The sequence below is a fragment of the Saccostrea cucullata genome, unplaced genomic scaffold (genome assembly GCF_032062105.1).
Source record: "Saccostrea cucullata isolate Sc308-1 unplaced genomic scaffold, CSIRO_AGI_Scuc_v1 ctg2796, whole genome shotgun sequence".
Taxonomy (NCBI): domain Eukaryota; kingdom Metazoa; phylum Mollusca; class Bivalvia; order Ostreida; family Ostreidae; genus Saccostrea; species Saccostrea cuccullata.
The window spans coordinates 43694-58960 of NW_026935013.1; the positions used below are offsets into that span (position 1 = coordinate 43694).

Consider the following 15267-nt stretch of genomic DNA (forward strand, 5'->3'; position numbering starts at 1 on the left):
ATACACTGTAAATATGGAGTATGCATTATAATAGATTAGACATCAATTAACCTCTTTTTATATTTTAGATGCCATATTTCAGTATTCTTGACTGACCTGAATGATATACTGACAGATAGTATAAGTGCACTCTATATCTTATTTTCTTAATAATTTCTTATTTGATATTTCTGTAAATTATCTAATTTATGCATTTTCTATCATTCATGAGTAAATTCAGTTGATTTGATTGTAAAGTGTCTTTCTCTTACTTTTATCATTTGATCTTGGTAATTTACAAATATCAGTTATCAATTTCATTGATGTGACTTGATTATTTATTTTGAAGTTATATAGTTGAATTATTATTTACAGTTAATATGTAGTATACCAGACTCTTTCAAGAAGGATATGGAGATAACGAGCAGTATTCAATCTCAAAGTCCATTAAACAATATACAAAATAAGAGCAGAGCAAACACGGACCTCCGAAACATCAGAGGTGGGATCAGATGCCATGGAGGAGTGAGCATCCCCTGCCGACCGGTCCCCCCCGCCGTGTGCTCGTTGTCATGATCAGGAAATAACGGAAAAAATCCGTCGTCAATTCAGTGTATAAATAATGTACTAACAATTGGTATGAAAAATGTCAGTCAGCATTTGACTCAATGATAAATTGTATATGCTGACATGGTCATTGTATCGACCATAGAACTTATGAAATGATGACTTTAAACGAGTCATCTGAACTGATATCTTAAACTGATATTCTTGTTTCATCAACTTGCTTGTCAATAATTTACCTCGTTTAAGAAATTGTTCATACATAGAGCATGCTCTTGCGTATCGAATCAACTGAGATAGATACAGTGTATACTCCGTATGCAGGTGATGAAGGTATATTGCTGCATAAGTAAGGAAAGTTGACAATAGAAAAGTTAGTCATCACGTTTATCATATAGCTTGGTTGTTAGATTACCATCAGTGTCTTTGTCAAGTAAAATATCCAAATATGAAGCAGAAGTGTCGGACTCTGTGGTATCTTTTATCTCAAGCTCACCAGGATATATCGATTTTAATTGATAATACGTCGTTGATATATCTAAATGTCGAGTTGAAGGCCACAGCAAGTGTTTTCTTCTTTTCACGTATAAGATTTTGCATAAATTCTGCTTCATATGAATATAAAAATAAGTCTGTTAATAACGGAGCGCAATTGTACCCATGGGAATTCCAATAGATTGTTGGAATACCTGTTCTCCAAAAACCACATAGATATTGTCAATCAGAAACCCAAGCATCTTCTTGATGTCAACTTCGGAGTACTTATGTGTGCAATCAGAATCTGTTTTAAGGATTTCCATCCCTAATGGGACCAAATTCCCTACCCTTAAATGTCCATCAAGTACATAATACTCTGATATTATATTAAAGTATTTTAAAAATGAAATGATTGACCGCGAGGAAGTTTTAAAAATTTCAATAATTAAGCAGTAGTTAATCAACAAAGATTGCATTGAAATCTATGGGGAAAAGCGTTTTGTTTTTTGTTTTTTTTTTCAAAATAAAAAAAATTAATACTTTGAATATCAATAAATCCTGCGGTGGAAAAATGCATCGGAACATTAAAAATAGAATGATAATTGAAAACTTTTTTTATCGGTTACAAGTAAAAAATTTGTCCCGATGAAAAATTGTCCGGATACTGAAGCATCCGGATATCTGGGGTCCGGATATCTGAAGGTCCACTGTATTTAAAGTTGAAAAGTCGTAAGTTTTTTTAAAAGCTGTTGATTTTTGTAAAGTCTTGTGATTTCAAATTGTCCAAAAGTTCTTTATAATTTTTAAGTATCCACATCTGATTCACACCACTTCTTGAATATATAGTTGCACAGTACTCTTCAGCTTATTGAGTAAGCCTTGTTCCATAAACAGGTGATTAATTGATAATCATATGTTTTTTTTATCACAGAAAAATGTAACGTGAAATAGTTGCATTGGAAAGTATATATTTATTCAGTAATATTGTACATGCATAATGTTCATTATCGGAATTAATGTTTTTATAATTTATCCAGTCAAGGGGAATAACTTGTATAAGTGATTTCAACTTTACGAAGATAAAAAGAGTTATCTTTCTTGTAATGTGCATATATTCCCTTGCACTTTCAAGCTTACTATAATTGTTTATTCCTATTACAGGGCTATACTATACTATACTATACTACTGTTATTCTACTACTTCATCTGTACATATATTTGTGTCGATCCATCCCTATCAACACTTGAAGTATTTAATAAATGATGAACCCACAAGTGGCGACTTATTCTTTATGAGTTAAGGACCACTATTACACAACATTATAATATAATCAGACTAAAATTACGAAAGACGAATAGGGCCACATAAAAAAATATTTTTATATCGTAATTACGAGATCTTTTCTCGTAATTACGAGATAATTATCTCGTTATTTCGAGAAAAGATCTCGTAATTACGAGAAAAGATCTCGTTATTACGAGTTAAAGACGAATAGGGCCACATAAAAAAATATTTTTATCTCATAATTACGAGAAAAGATCTCGAAAAAACGAGAAAAGATCTCGTTATTACTAGTTAATTATCTCGTTATAACGGGTTAATTATCTCGTTATTACGAGAAAAGATCTCGTAATTACGAGAAAAGATCTCGTTATTACGAGTTAAAGACGAATAGGGCCACATAAAAAAATATTTTTATCTCATAATTACAAGAAAAGATCTCGTAATAACGAGAAAAGATATCGTTATTACGAGTTAATTATCTCGTTATTACGAGAAAAGATCGCGTAATAACGAGAAAAGATCTCGTTATAACGAGTTAATTATCTCGTTATTACGAGTATCAGATAAAATATTACCCTTTCCTACGGAAACGTTTAACCGCCTCGTGTTGTTGTTTTAGAATGCGATATAATGATATAAAAATGTTGTCAAATACAAATACTTAAAGGTTTTGCGATTTAATTATGACGCCTTTCTTTGATGAATAATACTTTTCTGCTTTATTTTAGACGACTTAAACTTTTTGATATATCCAAATTGAATTCCTAAATGTCGCACTTAAATAATGTGTAAAAATTAAGCCGCTAAAATTAAATATCGCAGAAATTAGTGCAATATAACATATATGAAGACTTCGCGAAAACGACAAGATTTAACCAAAGAGGAAATTCAGCAAAAGTCGGACGACTTGTAATATCATATTTATTAATATAACGTATTGCATTGCATCTATGTCTGATTTAAATAAAATAATTCAAATTGTTATAGCACTACTTGCAGGCCCGTAGTGCATATCTAGACAATGCTTTCCTCTTTTTCTGAGTGTGTGCTTTTCTAAGGACTCGTGACACTCTTTGAAAACCTTAGCTATACGCGCCTGATTTTCATTCTCCGAAATAGATTATTTTGAAAAAAAAAAAAAATTTGAAAATAAAAATCTAAAACTTTATGCAATCTTTTTTTTTCAGAATAAACAAAAAGAAACTTGCAGCTTGTAATTCTTTATGAATATGCTTTTTTAAATGAGCTCAAAGAGCTACTTCATAGAATGTATATGATTGTATAAATTAAAACACGAATCTGAATTTACCAAATAAATTAAAACTTGATTGGGAAAACAAATTGTGTCTGTGACAGCACTAACTAATGAGCTTGTGTGTTATCTTTAAATGAAAGAAGAAAAAATGCAAATAATTATATCATTTTATCAATCTACACATAAAGTTAAAATATTATTGTATAATAGAGTATGTGCAGAAGTGTGCCCGATTTTTTCCAATTGAATAAATATATAACTTTCTTGATATTTTGAATTTACAATATTTTGAGGTCATATTTAGATTCCTTCGTAATCTACCTTAACTCTTTACAACTTACAGATTTGTTATGCAATATACACTGAATCCTCACGTCATAGAAATATTACCTTATCATTTCTCCGCAAGCACTTTATAGCGGGGTACCAGTTCCTCTAAAGTTTAGCGTAGATAATATTATTGCATGACATTTTAATTAGAAATTACCTTTATAATTTTCTGAGATTTAAGCAAATATAAAATGGTTGGAATTTGGCAATAAACTGAAGATTAAATGAACTTTTTAAGTGCGTGAAAATGCGTGATTGCGGGGAAACGGTAAATGCGTGATTCTGCATTAAAAATAGGAAATGGTATATGCGTTAAAATGCGAGATTGCGGGGTAGGGGGTTAATTGAAGATATTTGGATATGCATGTATATACTTTTTTCCCAGTTGCTTACCCTTGTCTACATGTATAATATGATTATAACATATATACAGTACATGTATGTATATTCAGCAAATCTCTTCTATTCGTTTTTGTCAATTGCTCTGAGTCTCATTATATGTAAGATCATCTTTGTTCTATCAATTGGATCCTCCTCCTTCTTTTGTTTGTAAATCTGTTTTTTCTTCTCCAGTGGCCTAAATTGGACTGATAGAATTTTGTATCTGGTATAAATCTGATGTTACAAGACGTTCGAATTTTGTTAAATTTTTCTCTTTGATTAAATCGATTCGTCTAAGCGAAGTCTTCATATTCTAGACTAGTATGTTATATTGCATTAATGTCTGCGATATTTAACTTAAGCGGCATAATGTTAACACATTATTTTATGTGCGACATTTAGGAATTCAACTTGGATATATCAAAGTGTATAAGTCGTCTAAATATATCAGAAAAGTATTATTCACCAGAGATTGTTGTCATAATTAAATCGCCAAATCTAAAAGTTATTGTATTTGACAACATTTTTATATCATAATATTGCGTTCAAATACAATAACACGAGGCGGTTATACGTTTCCGTAGTACTTCCACTTCGTTTTGTAAACTTGCTTTAAAAAATATATTTTAAAAAATATCTGCTCGAAAATGACTATGTTTATCTGTTGTGCAAGGAACATATTCTTCTTGTGTAAAAATATTGGCCTCACGTAGCAAACGTTATTTGCGACTAAAAAAAACGACTGTAAAGTTGACAAAAAATCAAAGTTTAACTACACGACTAGGATAAATCATGTGATTAAAACAATCTCATGGGTTGCAAAGGCTCGGGGATAGAAAACACACAACACGTTATATAAATTCATATACCATTGCAAACCATTAGAGATTCTATATTTATTGCTTGGTAATAAAAAAAAAAGGGTATCAAAAAATGACATTCCATACAAGTGCCGGTGCGATGGAGTTACTGTAAATGCATTGAAGAATTTTTCCATCTGCTTTGCTCCTTCTTCTGATATTTCTTTTACTAATTTTATGAATTCCGTAGGTTCATCCATTTTACATTAAGAGAGAGTAGAACAATGAAACGCACCATTTTTTATGGATCTTTTCTCGTAATTACGAGATCTTTTCTCGTTATAACGAGATAATTAACTCGTAATAACGAGATCTTTTCTCGTAATTACGAGATAAAAATATTTTTTATGTGGCCCTATTCGTCTTTCGTATAAAATTGTATTTGGAATTGCATTTTTTAAGTATTTCACAAAAATTTCTATTTTTAGTAACCAAGGCAACATCGTTCATCGAAATCAAAAACCCAAACACAGAATTATGTACCTTAGTGTAATCTACTTGTGTGCCAAGTTATATTGAAATCAGACCAAAACTGTAGGAGGAGTGTCAATCGAAATCAAAAACCGATAAATTGAATTAAGTATCTTAGTGTAGTCTACTTGTGTGCCAAGTTATATTTAAAGCGGACCAAAACTGTAGGAGGAGTAGCATTTTACATGTAAAAGTATTTAATAGAAATTGCTATTTTTAGTAACCACGGCAACACCGTTCATCGAAATCAAAAACCAATATATAGAATCATGTATCTTATTGCAGTCTACTTGTGTGCCAAGTTATATTGAAATCGGATCTAAACTGTAGGAGGAGTAGCATTTTAAGGTCAAGATCTAGTAAATAACTTGAGACTAATTTTTTGGTGCTAGATCCATTATGACGTCATAATCAATTTCAACTTTCTTTTTCCCGTACTTTACGGCTTTAGCAGAATTATGTAGAAAATATGGTATTTTCATGTCATTCAATTTGAAATCATATGAAAAGTAAACCGGATACCTATATTAAATTTGATATTGATTTAAAGAAGAGGCCATGAACATACTAATTACTGTTTTCTGTGAGACTGTAGGCAATCTGAATACATTTCCTTTGCCGAATACGAAAAAAACTCCCATATTCATGACTGGTTTTCTTAATTTTTCATTGAAAATGACAGTTTAAAGTACAGTTTTTCATCTTGTTTACCTACAAATTATGCCCCGAAACACCTTATTTGACCAAGCTAAAGTTGTAAAGCATCAATGAAGGAATTTATTTCTCAAGTTTGATAAATCTGTAGGCACCTTTCATTTACTAGATCTTGACCTTAAATGTATTTCACAGATATTTCTATTTTACCACAACATCAATCATCGACATAAAATGTTTTATTTTTTAATAAATTTAAAATAATTGTTCACAATCGAAACAAAAATATTTTTAAAAATCTTCTGCAAATAGGATTCCCTCAGCTGGTTGAAATTTTGATCTCCATAATGAATATGTTACACTACATGCACCCGATTTCGCTTGATTATAAGGTGTAAATCGTATACACCGGGTGTAGTAAGGTGTAGACGAAACAAGCGCCCAATTAATGGAAAGCGACTCCAAATTTGTTCTATAATGAATTACAAATTCTGGGTGGGGGGAAGGCGGCTTTTGGAAAAAATTAATCTGACCTCGAAAATGTTTCAAATCTATAACCTGCCCTTGACTGGACAAGAAAAATCAATGTACAGTTCAAAACCATTTATACAACAGTTTTGAACTTTGATGTTGTCCTCCTTTTTTTTTTTTGGGGGGGGGGGGGGGGGGTTAGACAGTTTTCAGTTCAGTGAAAATAATCTGTTCTTGATCTTATTGGAAATAACTGATCTGTCCTTCGCTGTCTTGAAGTAAGTGTTTCACGAAGATAGACTGACAGACACACCACTTTTATAAAGTAAAAACAGGGGACCAAGTCAAGGGATAGACTGAAATATTTTATTTAAAACAAATAATGTACCTTTTATTGTACTTTTTATTGTATAACCAATGCTGTACTGTTTAACATACAGTACCACACATACAAATCAAAATAAATAAATGAGCGTATAACATTAAAGCTACATAGTATGAACATAACAGAATAAATATATATTCAAATTGCTTTCCCTCAAAGGGACAGAGAAAATGTACACACATGAAATGTAACAACAAACTACTATCAAAAACAATTTCTTTTTTACAATATGTTGTACATGTATAACATTAATAAAAAGTTTGTAATTTATTTCTAGGAAAATTTGGCTTTTGAATGAAACAGTTCAAACTTTTAGACAATATCTCTGAATATGAGAAACATTTCTACATCCCATGGAGTAAAATAAATAGGTTTAGTGTCTCTCGGACTCTATATTACACTGTAGCTGTATGTTGAATAATACGGCATGAGTTATCTTAATATATGAAATTATAAATATTCAGCTTTCACTTTGATCATATTTTCAGGTTTATAAAGAGATTTCTCTATTCATAGACTATTTCTTTAGTTAAAATTATACTAGTAGTAACGAAAATAAAACGACAGAAACACAAGAAGACTAGATGTCCTTACAAAATGTAAACTGTAAGGCTTTTCATACTGATTCAAGGAATTAACAAAACAATGTTGAAAATATTTAACTGAATTCTTTTTTGTGCCCTGAATAATATATTCTTTAAACTATAAAGAGAAATTTTGATTGAAATATTAAGTTAACTTTCTTTTATTAGTTTACATAATTTATTTACATGTCATACATGTATGCTTGAAATAAGAAGAATGTTGATAAATAAGTAGAAACAAAGGAGTAGTCTGGACTAACACTGGTTCAACACTGTCCAGGATAACAGCAGCTAGGCCTAAACCGGTTCCTCACAGTCAAGAAAACAGCAGCCCGGGCTAAACTGGTTCCTCAGTGTCAAAAGAAATAGCAGCCCGGGGCTTAACTGGTTCCTCATTGTCAAAGGAAACAGCAGTCCGGGTTTATACAGGTTCATCATTGTCCAGGGTATGCACCTTATAGAAATCATTTAAAATGCGCAGGATTTCTCCGATGGCAGTGATGTTATTCTCCATGTCTGCTATCAAGGAATGTATAAAGTCTGTCCCTTCATTTTCTTCTCCGGGCACAGCTAGTAAAGAGATGAACACTTCACGACTAGGCAGGGCTTTCACTGCAACCTGTCAAATATTTGGACATTCATGTAAAGTTTAACTCCTGCTTTTAATAAATTTTTAAACTAGGTTAATTGAACACAAATATAATGAATTCACACTTGCACCAAAGCAAATTTCACACCATGAAGTTTTATAATGTATTTTCATAAACTTAACAGCTTTAAAAAAATGTGTTTATAACTAATCAAAGTTGTTAGTCCTTGAAATTTTTAAAGAAGAGTGCTATATTGTGAATAAAAATTAAAAATATATCTTTTTGAATACATACAAATGGCAGCCTTAGTAAAAGAAAGTATATTTACAGCAAAAACACCCCTGACAACCCATCCATGGTACGGCCTTAGTGATTTACTGTAGGCGTTTCCTGCAGCCAGCGATAGGTCCTGTTGATTGTTCACGATTTCTTGTAGAAATTCCTTGATGAACTCTAATCCTCTGTAAATTGATAATTCTACTTATAAATATTAAACTTAGTCTTAATGTCTCCAGACATAAGACATTTCATGATGCTGACAATTAATTTCCATTGCTGATCATTCCTTGGGACGAACTGGACATGCAAGAATCACTCTGGCATTAGTGGATCAAATGTCAGTTATGAGAAACAGAAGATATAAATCACTTACCTTTTCATCCACAGAAGAGCGACGGTGGCCGAGCTGGACAATCTGTGTTGTTTACAGTCCACCTCAGCCATTACCATCTTCTGCAGTGTGGTGAATGAAGAGGGGTTTGTAGAATATTTTTGCTGTATTTTCTGGAAAAAAATTTCTAAACAGTTTCATTCATGACTCTAAAATACCTTTCAAAAGGAAATTATTAATTCAAAAATTGAAAATGAGGTGTTCGGAAGCAGAGAAAACTATTCTGTGATTAAATTATCCTTACTCTTATATTTCCCTGAAAGTCCATTTTCACTGGGGCAAAGGCAGTGCTGTTTAATTTGTCTACAAAATAAATTAAAACAATGAAGATGCTAATCATTTGTGAAAGCTTATAAGTACATAAGTAACAGTTAATATAATCATTGATTTTATTACATTGTACTTCTGCATAGGTTTTAAAAAACAAAGAAAGTTTAATACAGTATGTAGATATTTTTTTAACTACAAATACACAGAAAATTTTGACATTCTTACCAAATATAGGAACTATGCATCTACAGGCTGACAGGAAATGCTCAATAGGAATTCCACCGTCTGCTTCTAACTGTATATCCATAAAACTGAAAGTATTCCCCAACATTTCTATGTAAGTTAAATTTCTGACATATTTAGGTGAAAGTTGAAACCTCCCAAAATTAAAAGTTCCATAGTTAGGACATAAATTTATTACACACCTGGATTTCATTACAGAGAAAAAGTTTGGAATTCTTTCATCAATGGCATCTTTGAACTCTTCGTCACCATTCTCTAGATTTTCTGTTTGTAAGTTTTGTTCTGTGGCTGGTGATATTTGTTCTGTGTGGGTGTGAGTCTCTGTATGTAGGGGATGTACGTCGTCAGATTTCTCCGTTTGTGACTGGGGTGACCTGGTTGACCTTGACCGAGGGCTGAGTTTGTCGGGGGAACTGTCTGAAACCGTCCGTCTCCTGGAGGAAACTGCAGGGGGATACTTGTCTGACACAGAATAGGATCTAGACTCCTGAACACAAGTATGATAAATCTATTATACACCAGCATGAAATAACATTTGGGTGTTCTTTTTAAACATAAAGGTACTGAGAACTTTCTTTTCACGCATTCTCAATTTATAGTACCAATTCGATCTTGGGAAAAGTCAAAAAATTTAGTGAACTGAAATTAACACTTTTATACGTCATTTGAAACATGAAAGTGTATAGTTATTAAAAATCGCAATTTGATTTACATACTTCATGCTTTGTTTTGTTGGCCTCCTTCGAAATAAAAGTGGTTGGAGGGCAAATTTTTAACCAAGATATTTACGTGATGTTGAAAAGCCATATTTGGAAATGAAAGAATTTTTTTTTAAAATACAAAATCAATATAATACACATCAATTTTGTTAACTATAAACATTTATGAAACCGTTTAAGCACATTTGTAAAAGGGGTGAAGAATCTTTGATTCAATTATTAGTAAAAATAAAACGGATGTAATTTTCATTTATAAAATGAAATTATTTTCTTTTTATTTTAGCAAGTTTTATCACAATCGATGATAAGCTTAATTATGACAATATTCCCTAAAATGCTACATTAATTGATTCTTTATTAATCTGCTCAGAGAAACGCACATTATTTAGAATATAAAAAGGTTAAATATTTCGCCATTACCTGATTACGAAGTGTTTGTTAAATATCACGTAAATATCGCACATAGATATCATACAAAAATAAAAGTATATTCGGGGAAAAAATGATTATATTATTTCAAATTATTGAATTTTATGAATTTTCTTATCTATATATACGCTCTTTACAAAGGGTTGAATTGAAAATTCAAGTTATGATTTATCTATAGAGGACTCATGTAATTCATAACCCCCCCCTTCCACCATTTAATCTGTTGATTATTTCAAAGGCAGCCACGTAGCAGAGAATTTTTTTACTTACCTGAAAAGTTGACAAGGCAAAAAAAAAGGGGGTGAGAAAACTTGCACAAAGTCGAAAATCCTAGAGGGGGAGGGGAGGCGAACTTTTTTCAATGCCAACTACTTTCAGTACCAATTATTATACTACATTTTCCGTACATAACTATTAGTGGGGGAGGGGGACAACCAGCCTTTCACTGAACATTTCCTATAGTTGAAGCAAGTTGGAGAAAAAAGTGGGGGGGGGGCTGCTCTAGCCCCCCACCCTCTGTTGCTACAGGTCTGAAATGTTTAATTGTTTGTGAAAACTTTATCGTCAAATCTCACAAATTAAACAAAGATCGCCCACCACCCTTAAAAGGTTTGTCAATAATTAAGTTGCATATCACATGTGCTCTATAGAGCAATATACATTCTTTGTTCATATAACGTAAATTGAATTTTCAGTACCATTAAAGCATAGATGCATACGTTTTATGTCTAAGCAATTCCAATGGGAAAATTAGGTGCACAATTTTATACATGTTAATATTTGTATTTCTTGCAAAGCAACAAAAATGGAAATGGATTCAATTTCAACCAGTTTCTTGACACCCAACACCCTCTTTTTTTATCCGATGTAGAACCCCCCCCCCCCCCACTGCATGCAACGCAGCGTTTATTTTCTGGTTCCGAATTATATTTCCTACAAAAATGATTTTTTTTCCCTTCAAAATGTTAAGCTTGGTATACAATTCAGGTGTATATAACCATTTTTTTAAGTTGACGATACACTATCATTTCAAACAAACAGCAAAATACAGACTTGAAGAAAGTTTTGTTTCAGATTTACGTTCCGAATGATAACGTGCATTACACTTGAAACTATGCAATATTAACCAACTGCTCAAAATGGAAAGATTCAATCATTAAACCACAATTCTACTTGTGAATAATATTATGTCAGTTCAATTTTCAAATCACACGGATGCACAAGATATTGAGTGAAAAATGTTCACCTTTGCATGTGCACTTCAATTTGCATTTCTGCACTCTTGTTACAGAAAAAAATGACATTTTAAGAAACAGTGTATATTTCTTCATGTTCTTAGTATTTACATCTTAAAGATTCACTCGCAAATCTGTTCAAACAGCTTTGGAAATTAATACTTATTTACTTTAAAACATGGTAACGTAAATATGGGTAACGTAAATATCGGTAACGTAAATATCTTTCTGAGATTTATCGTAACTTTTAATGCCATTGTTCAATTATTCCACTGTTAATTAAAGGCATATTCTAGTGCTTGAGTGTAAGGCAATTTGACCCATAGGGAACAGTGTAGTTCTCTTACTTAATTTGTGAATAAATACTAACACGTAAATATCGTTGAATTTTTTAACCATTGGACTTATAAGAAAAGGGGGGCTATTGTTCATAAATACAGATAAAGAGTGTCCTTTTTTCCATTCCATGCAATAGAAGAGGTGTTCATGATGTTAAAAAGTTACAACTTAGTCCTATTGAGTCAGTTTATCAATCCTTCCAGTCCTTTTGAATTTCCAAATAGAAAAGTAATAATTCTGCGGTGACATCAAAATTTGATAAATATATTAAAACTTTAAAAAAATTGTGAAACGCATATGTGTGAAGGGTGTGATATTCAGAAAATATAACTCAAATGTAGGACAATCTTACTAAGAAAAAGATATGTAAATGATTTAAAACTTGTTTTTGGTTTAAAATAAAAACTACACGATGATCGGCGACAGTAACGTAAATATCGATTTCTGCGATAAAATGTGATTTTCTCCTAAGACAGTCATTCAAACTACAACAAACAATTGTTGCATTTTAATCAACAACCAACAATGGTTCATATGAGTGGCAGAAAATAAAATTTATTTGAAATATTATATTACTTAAAACGCGGTTCATTTTTTAAAGGGAATTGAGACTATAAATTGAGAATGCGTGTTTTATTACTCATTAAGGCCCTGTCTAGTGTACTTTTTGATATTTCAACATATATATATAACGGCAAGTGACAATCATACATGCAATATTCACACTGAGTGAAAGAAAAAATCCAAACATGTGTAAGTACCTTTTTCTGTGGTGTTTTTAATGTTATTAAGGGGAACGGTGAGTCACTGATGTGTTGGTGTGGAGAATCGTACGCAATACTGGCATTAGCAATCTTCATACAGTCCTCCAAAGTAGATATAAATGTATCACAAGTGGCACCTAACAGTGATGTAGCTTCATTCAACTTCTGAAAAAGAAACAGGTTTTGAATTAATTAGAAGTGATATCCATCTTTAGCATTATGATCGAGATACTCTAATACTACCGTTTGTGTACCTACAGTCCCTTTTCTTAAATGCCTACCTTTAGCAATATTCAATTTACTGCCACAATCAGAATTAACACTTTTTTGATAATTGTAGCCTCTTCCCCCTAACCTTATCTTTATTTACTATGTATCTTCCCAATCTCTGGACCATCTTACTTCTATGTCCATTGTGCTGCCCCCCTGGGCTACTGACTTCACTGAATGAACCTGCTGCATCAATAGATCACAGTACAGTCGAAGTTCTGACTTTTTAGTCTTTATTATGTCTGGGGAAACCTCTCCTGTAAAAAAAAAAAAAACAAAATGTGGAAAACCTTTCAAATGTGTATGCAGATCGAATTATGAATATTCTTGAAATGCATTTTCTATCGCAAGTTCTCAATGGCTATAAAGGCAGATGCTTAACTCATCTGTTATAAAATATAATTTCAGGTAATATTGTAAAAGTGTTAACTGTAATTACTGATTTTAAACATTCTTTTGTTTTTACTGAAATTTTATTGCAAAGGACTGCAAAATATATTTCTAGCATAAACAATTTTCTTTCACATTAAGTCTGTTTTTTAACCTGCACTGTCTTTTATTCTTCCATTGGTGAGGGAAGCTTAGGCGGTTCCTAACGACACAAGCCACCTCTGTCTCTCTTGTGGATTTGACGCCCGAAGATAAAAGTGGGACTCTCCAGGAATAATCAAATCTAACCGACATTTGTCTGTTGAATGGACTAGGAAAGAAACAGAAAGTGTTAATAATGTTTACAATGTTTAAACATCTTTTTAAATAATTAAATTATATCAATTTATGTGAGTAAAATTTGGTTTATATAACAGTTTATTGGAACTGTGAATTTACTTCACTTCAGTTATTTGTAATTAAATTGTTACGCAGTTAAACTATACAGATATCATGATTTTTAGAGTATACATGTACATGTACCTACCATTGATATCGCAGACAGCCATTCTGATGGATCCCTTACATCCAAGGTTGACTTCCTCCTCTGATTTATAGTAAGAAAGAATTCCATTGTCCAGAACAAACCAGCGAGGCTGCCAACCTTAAACAAAAAAATAAACATTTACGACTCGTCTTTAATAATAGATGGCTGACACACAGGCACTGGGTATTCTCTTTAGAAAAGTGGACAGGCTATCGCATACATCCGAATATAGTCGATAGCCTGTCCCCTTCTCTAAAGAGAATAAGGCACTAGATAGAAATTTGAATTTCTATAAAATGATTTTTTATGTTAAATTTTCAAATTAATCATGTTAATGGAACAGATTACATCACAAATATGTTCCTGAAAATAACTAATTAAACAAAGAGACTAAAAGGTCCAGGGTAAATGTAATGGTGGTATTGAAGGGTCCTCTCCTCAAGTACCTCCAACAGTCGTCACAAATCTGAGTGGTGTTTTTGAAATCTTGTTAAAAAAGTTATTCATCAATTATCTACAACAAAATCTTTTTTTGTTATTGGACTCTTCGATTTGTTTGATTGTTAACTTTACCTGTCAAGTAATTGGTCCATTTCAGCAGCACTCCTTCCATACTGGGGAAGTCCACACACACCACGTCAAGGCTATGAAAAGGAACACAACATGGTTTCCTCGAATACCATTTTATACCATCGTCAAGTTCTTTGTATTTCTGTATTTAATATTTCATCACATGTATACTGTCTGTACGTCAGTCTGCACACTATTTACAACAGGTGGAACTGGCGTTGGCCTTCACCCTTTCGCGTGGCATAAACTTCCGGTTTATAGTTACAGTTAACTGTGTCGTGAGGTGATTCGACTTTTGATCATTTTGCAAGACCGCGGAACATTAACTGGCAAAATTGGAAATATACAGCTTGCGTCATTTCTATCTGTTACAATCAAAACATTCAGTGATAGACAATGAAATAGGCGGGTACAATTCGACGCGGACGTGGGGAAAACATCGGATTGAAACCACCTCAGCTCTACGCTAGAAGGCATATTATTACTGATTGACCAAGAAGACAAATAATTTGAATTTTGGTACAGTTTGAATTTTTTGTCCAGTGTTTCAAATAAA

General features: G+C 32.2%; 1 protein-coding gene across 1 annotated transcript; it reads right to left on the minus strand.

The window, feature by feature from the left end:
• Nucleotides 1–7234: 7234 nt before the first annotated feature.
• LOC134241705 (pleckstrin homology domain-containing family A member 8-like) lies at nt 7235–14953 on the minus strand. Its single transcript, XM_062723726.1, has 12 exons — nt 14715–14953; nt 14142–14258; nt 13770–13925; nt 13358–13482; nt 12953–13120; nt 9652–9956; nt 9452–9537; nt 9201–9259; nt 8939–9069; nt 8615–8747; nt 8124–8315; nt 7235–8080 (listed from the first exon to the last, which is right to left on the minus strand). Exons 4-12 carry the CDS (start codon nt 13415–13417, stop codon nt 7994–7996), a joined length of 1221 nt encoding a protein of 406 aa, XP_062579710.1. The 5' UTR covers nt 13418–13482; nt 13770–13925; nt 14142–14258; nt 14715–14953; the 3' UTR covers nt 7235–7993.
• Nucleotides 14954–15267: the final 314 nt, after the last annotated feature.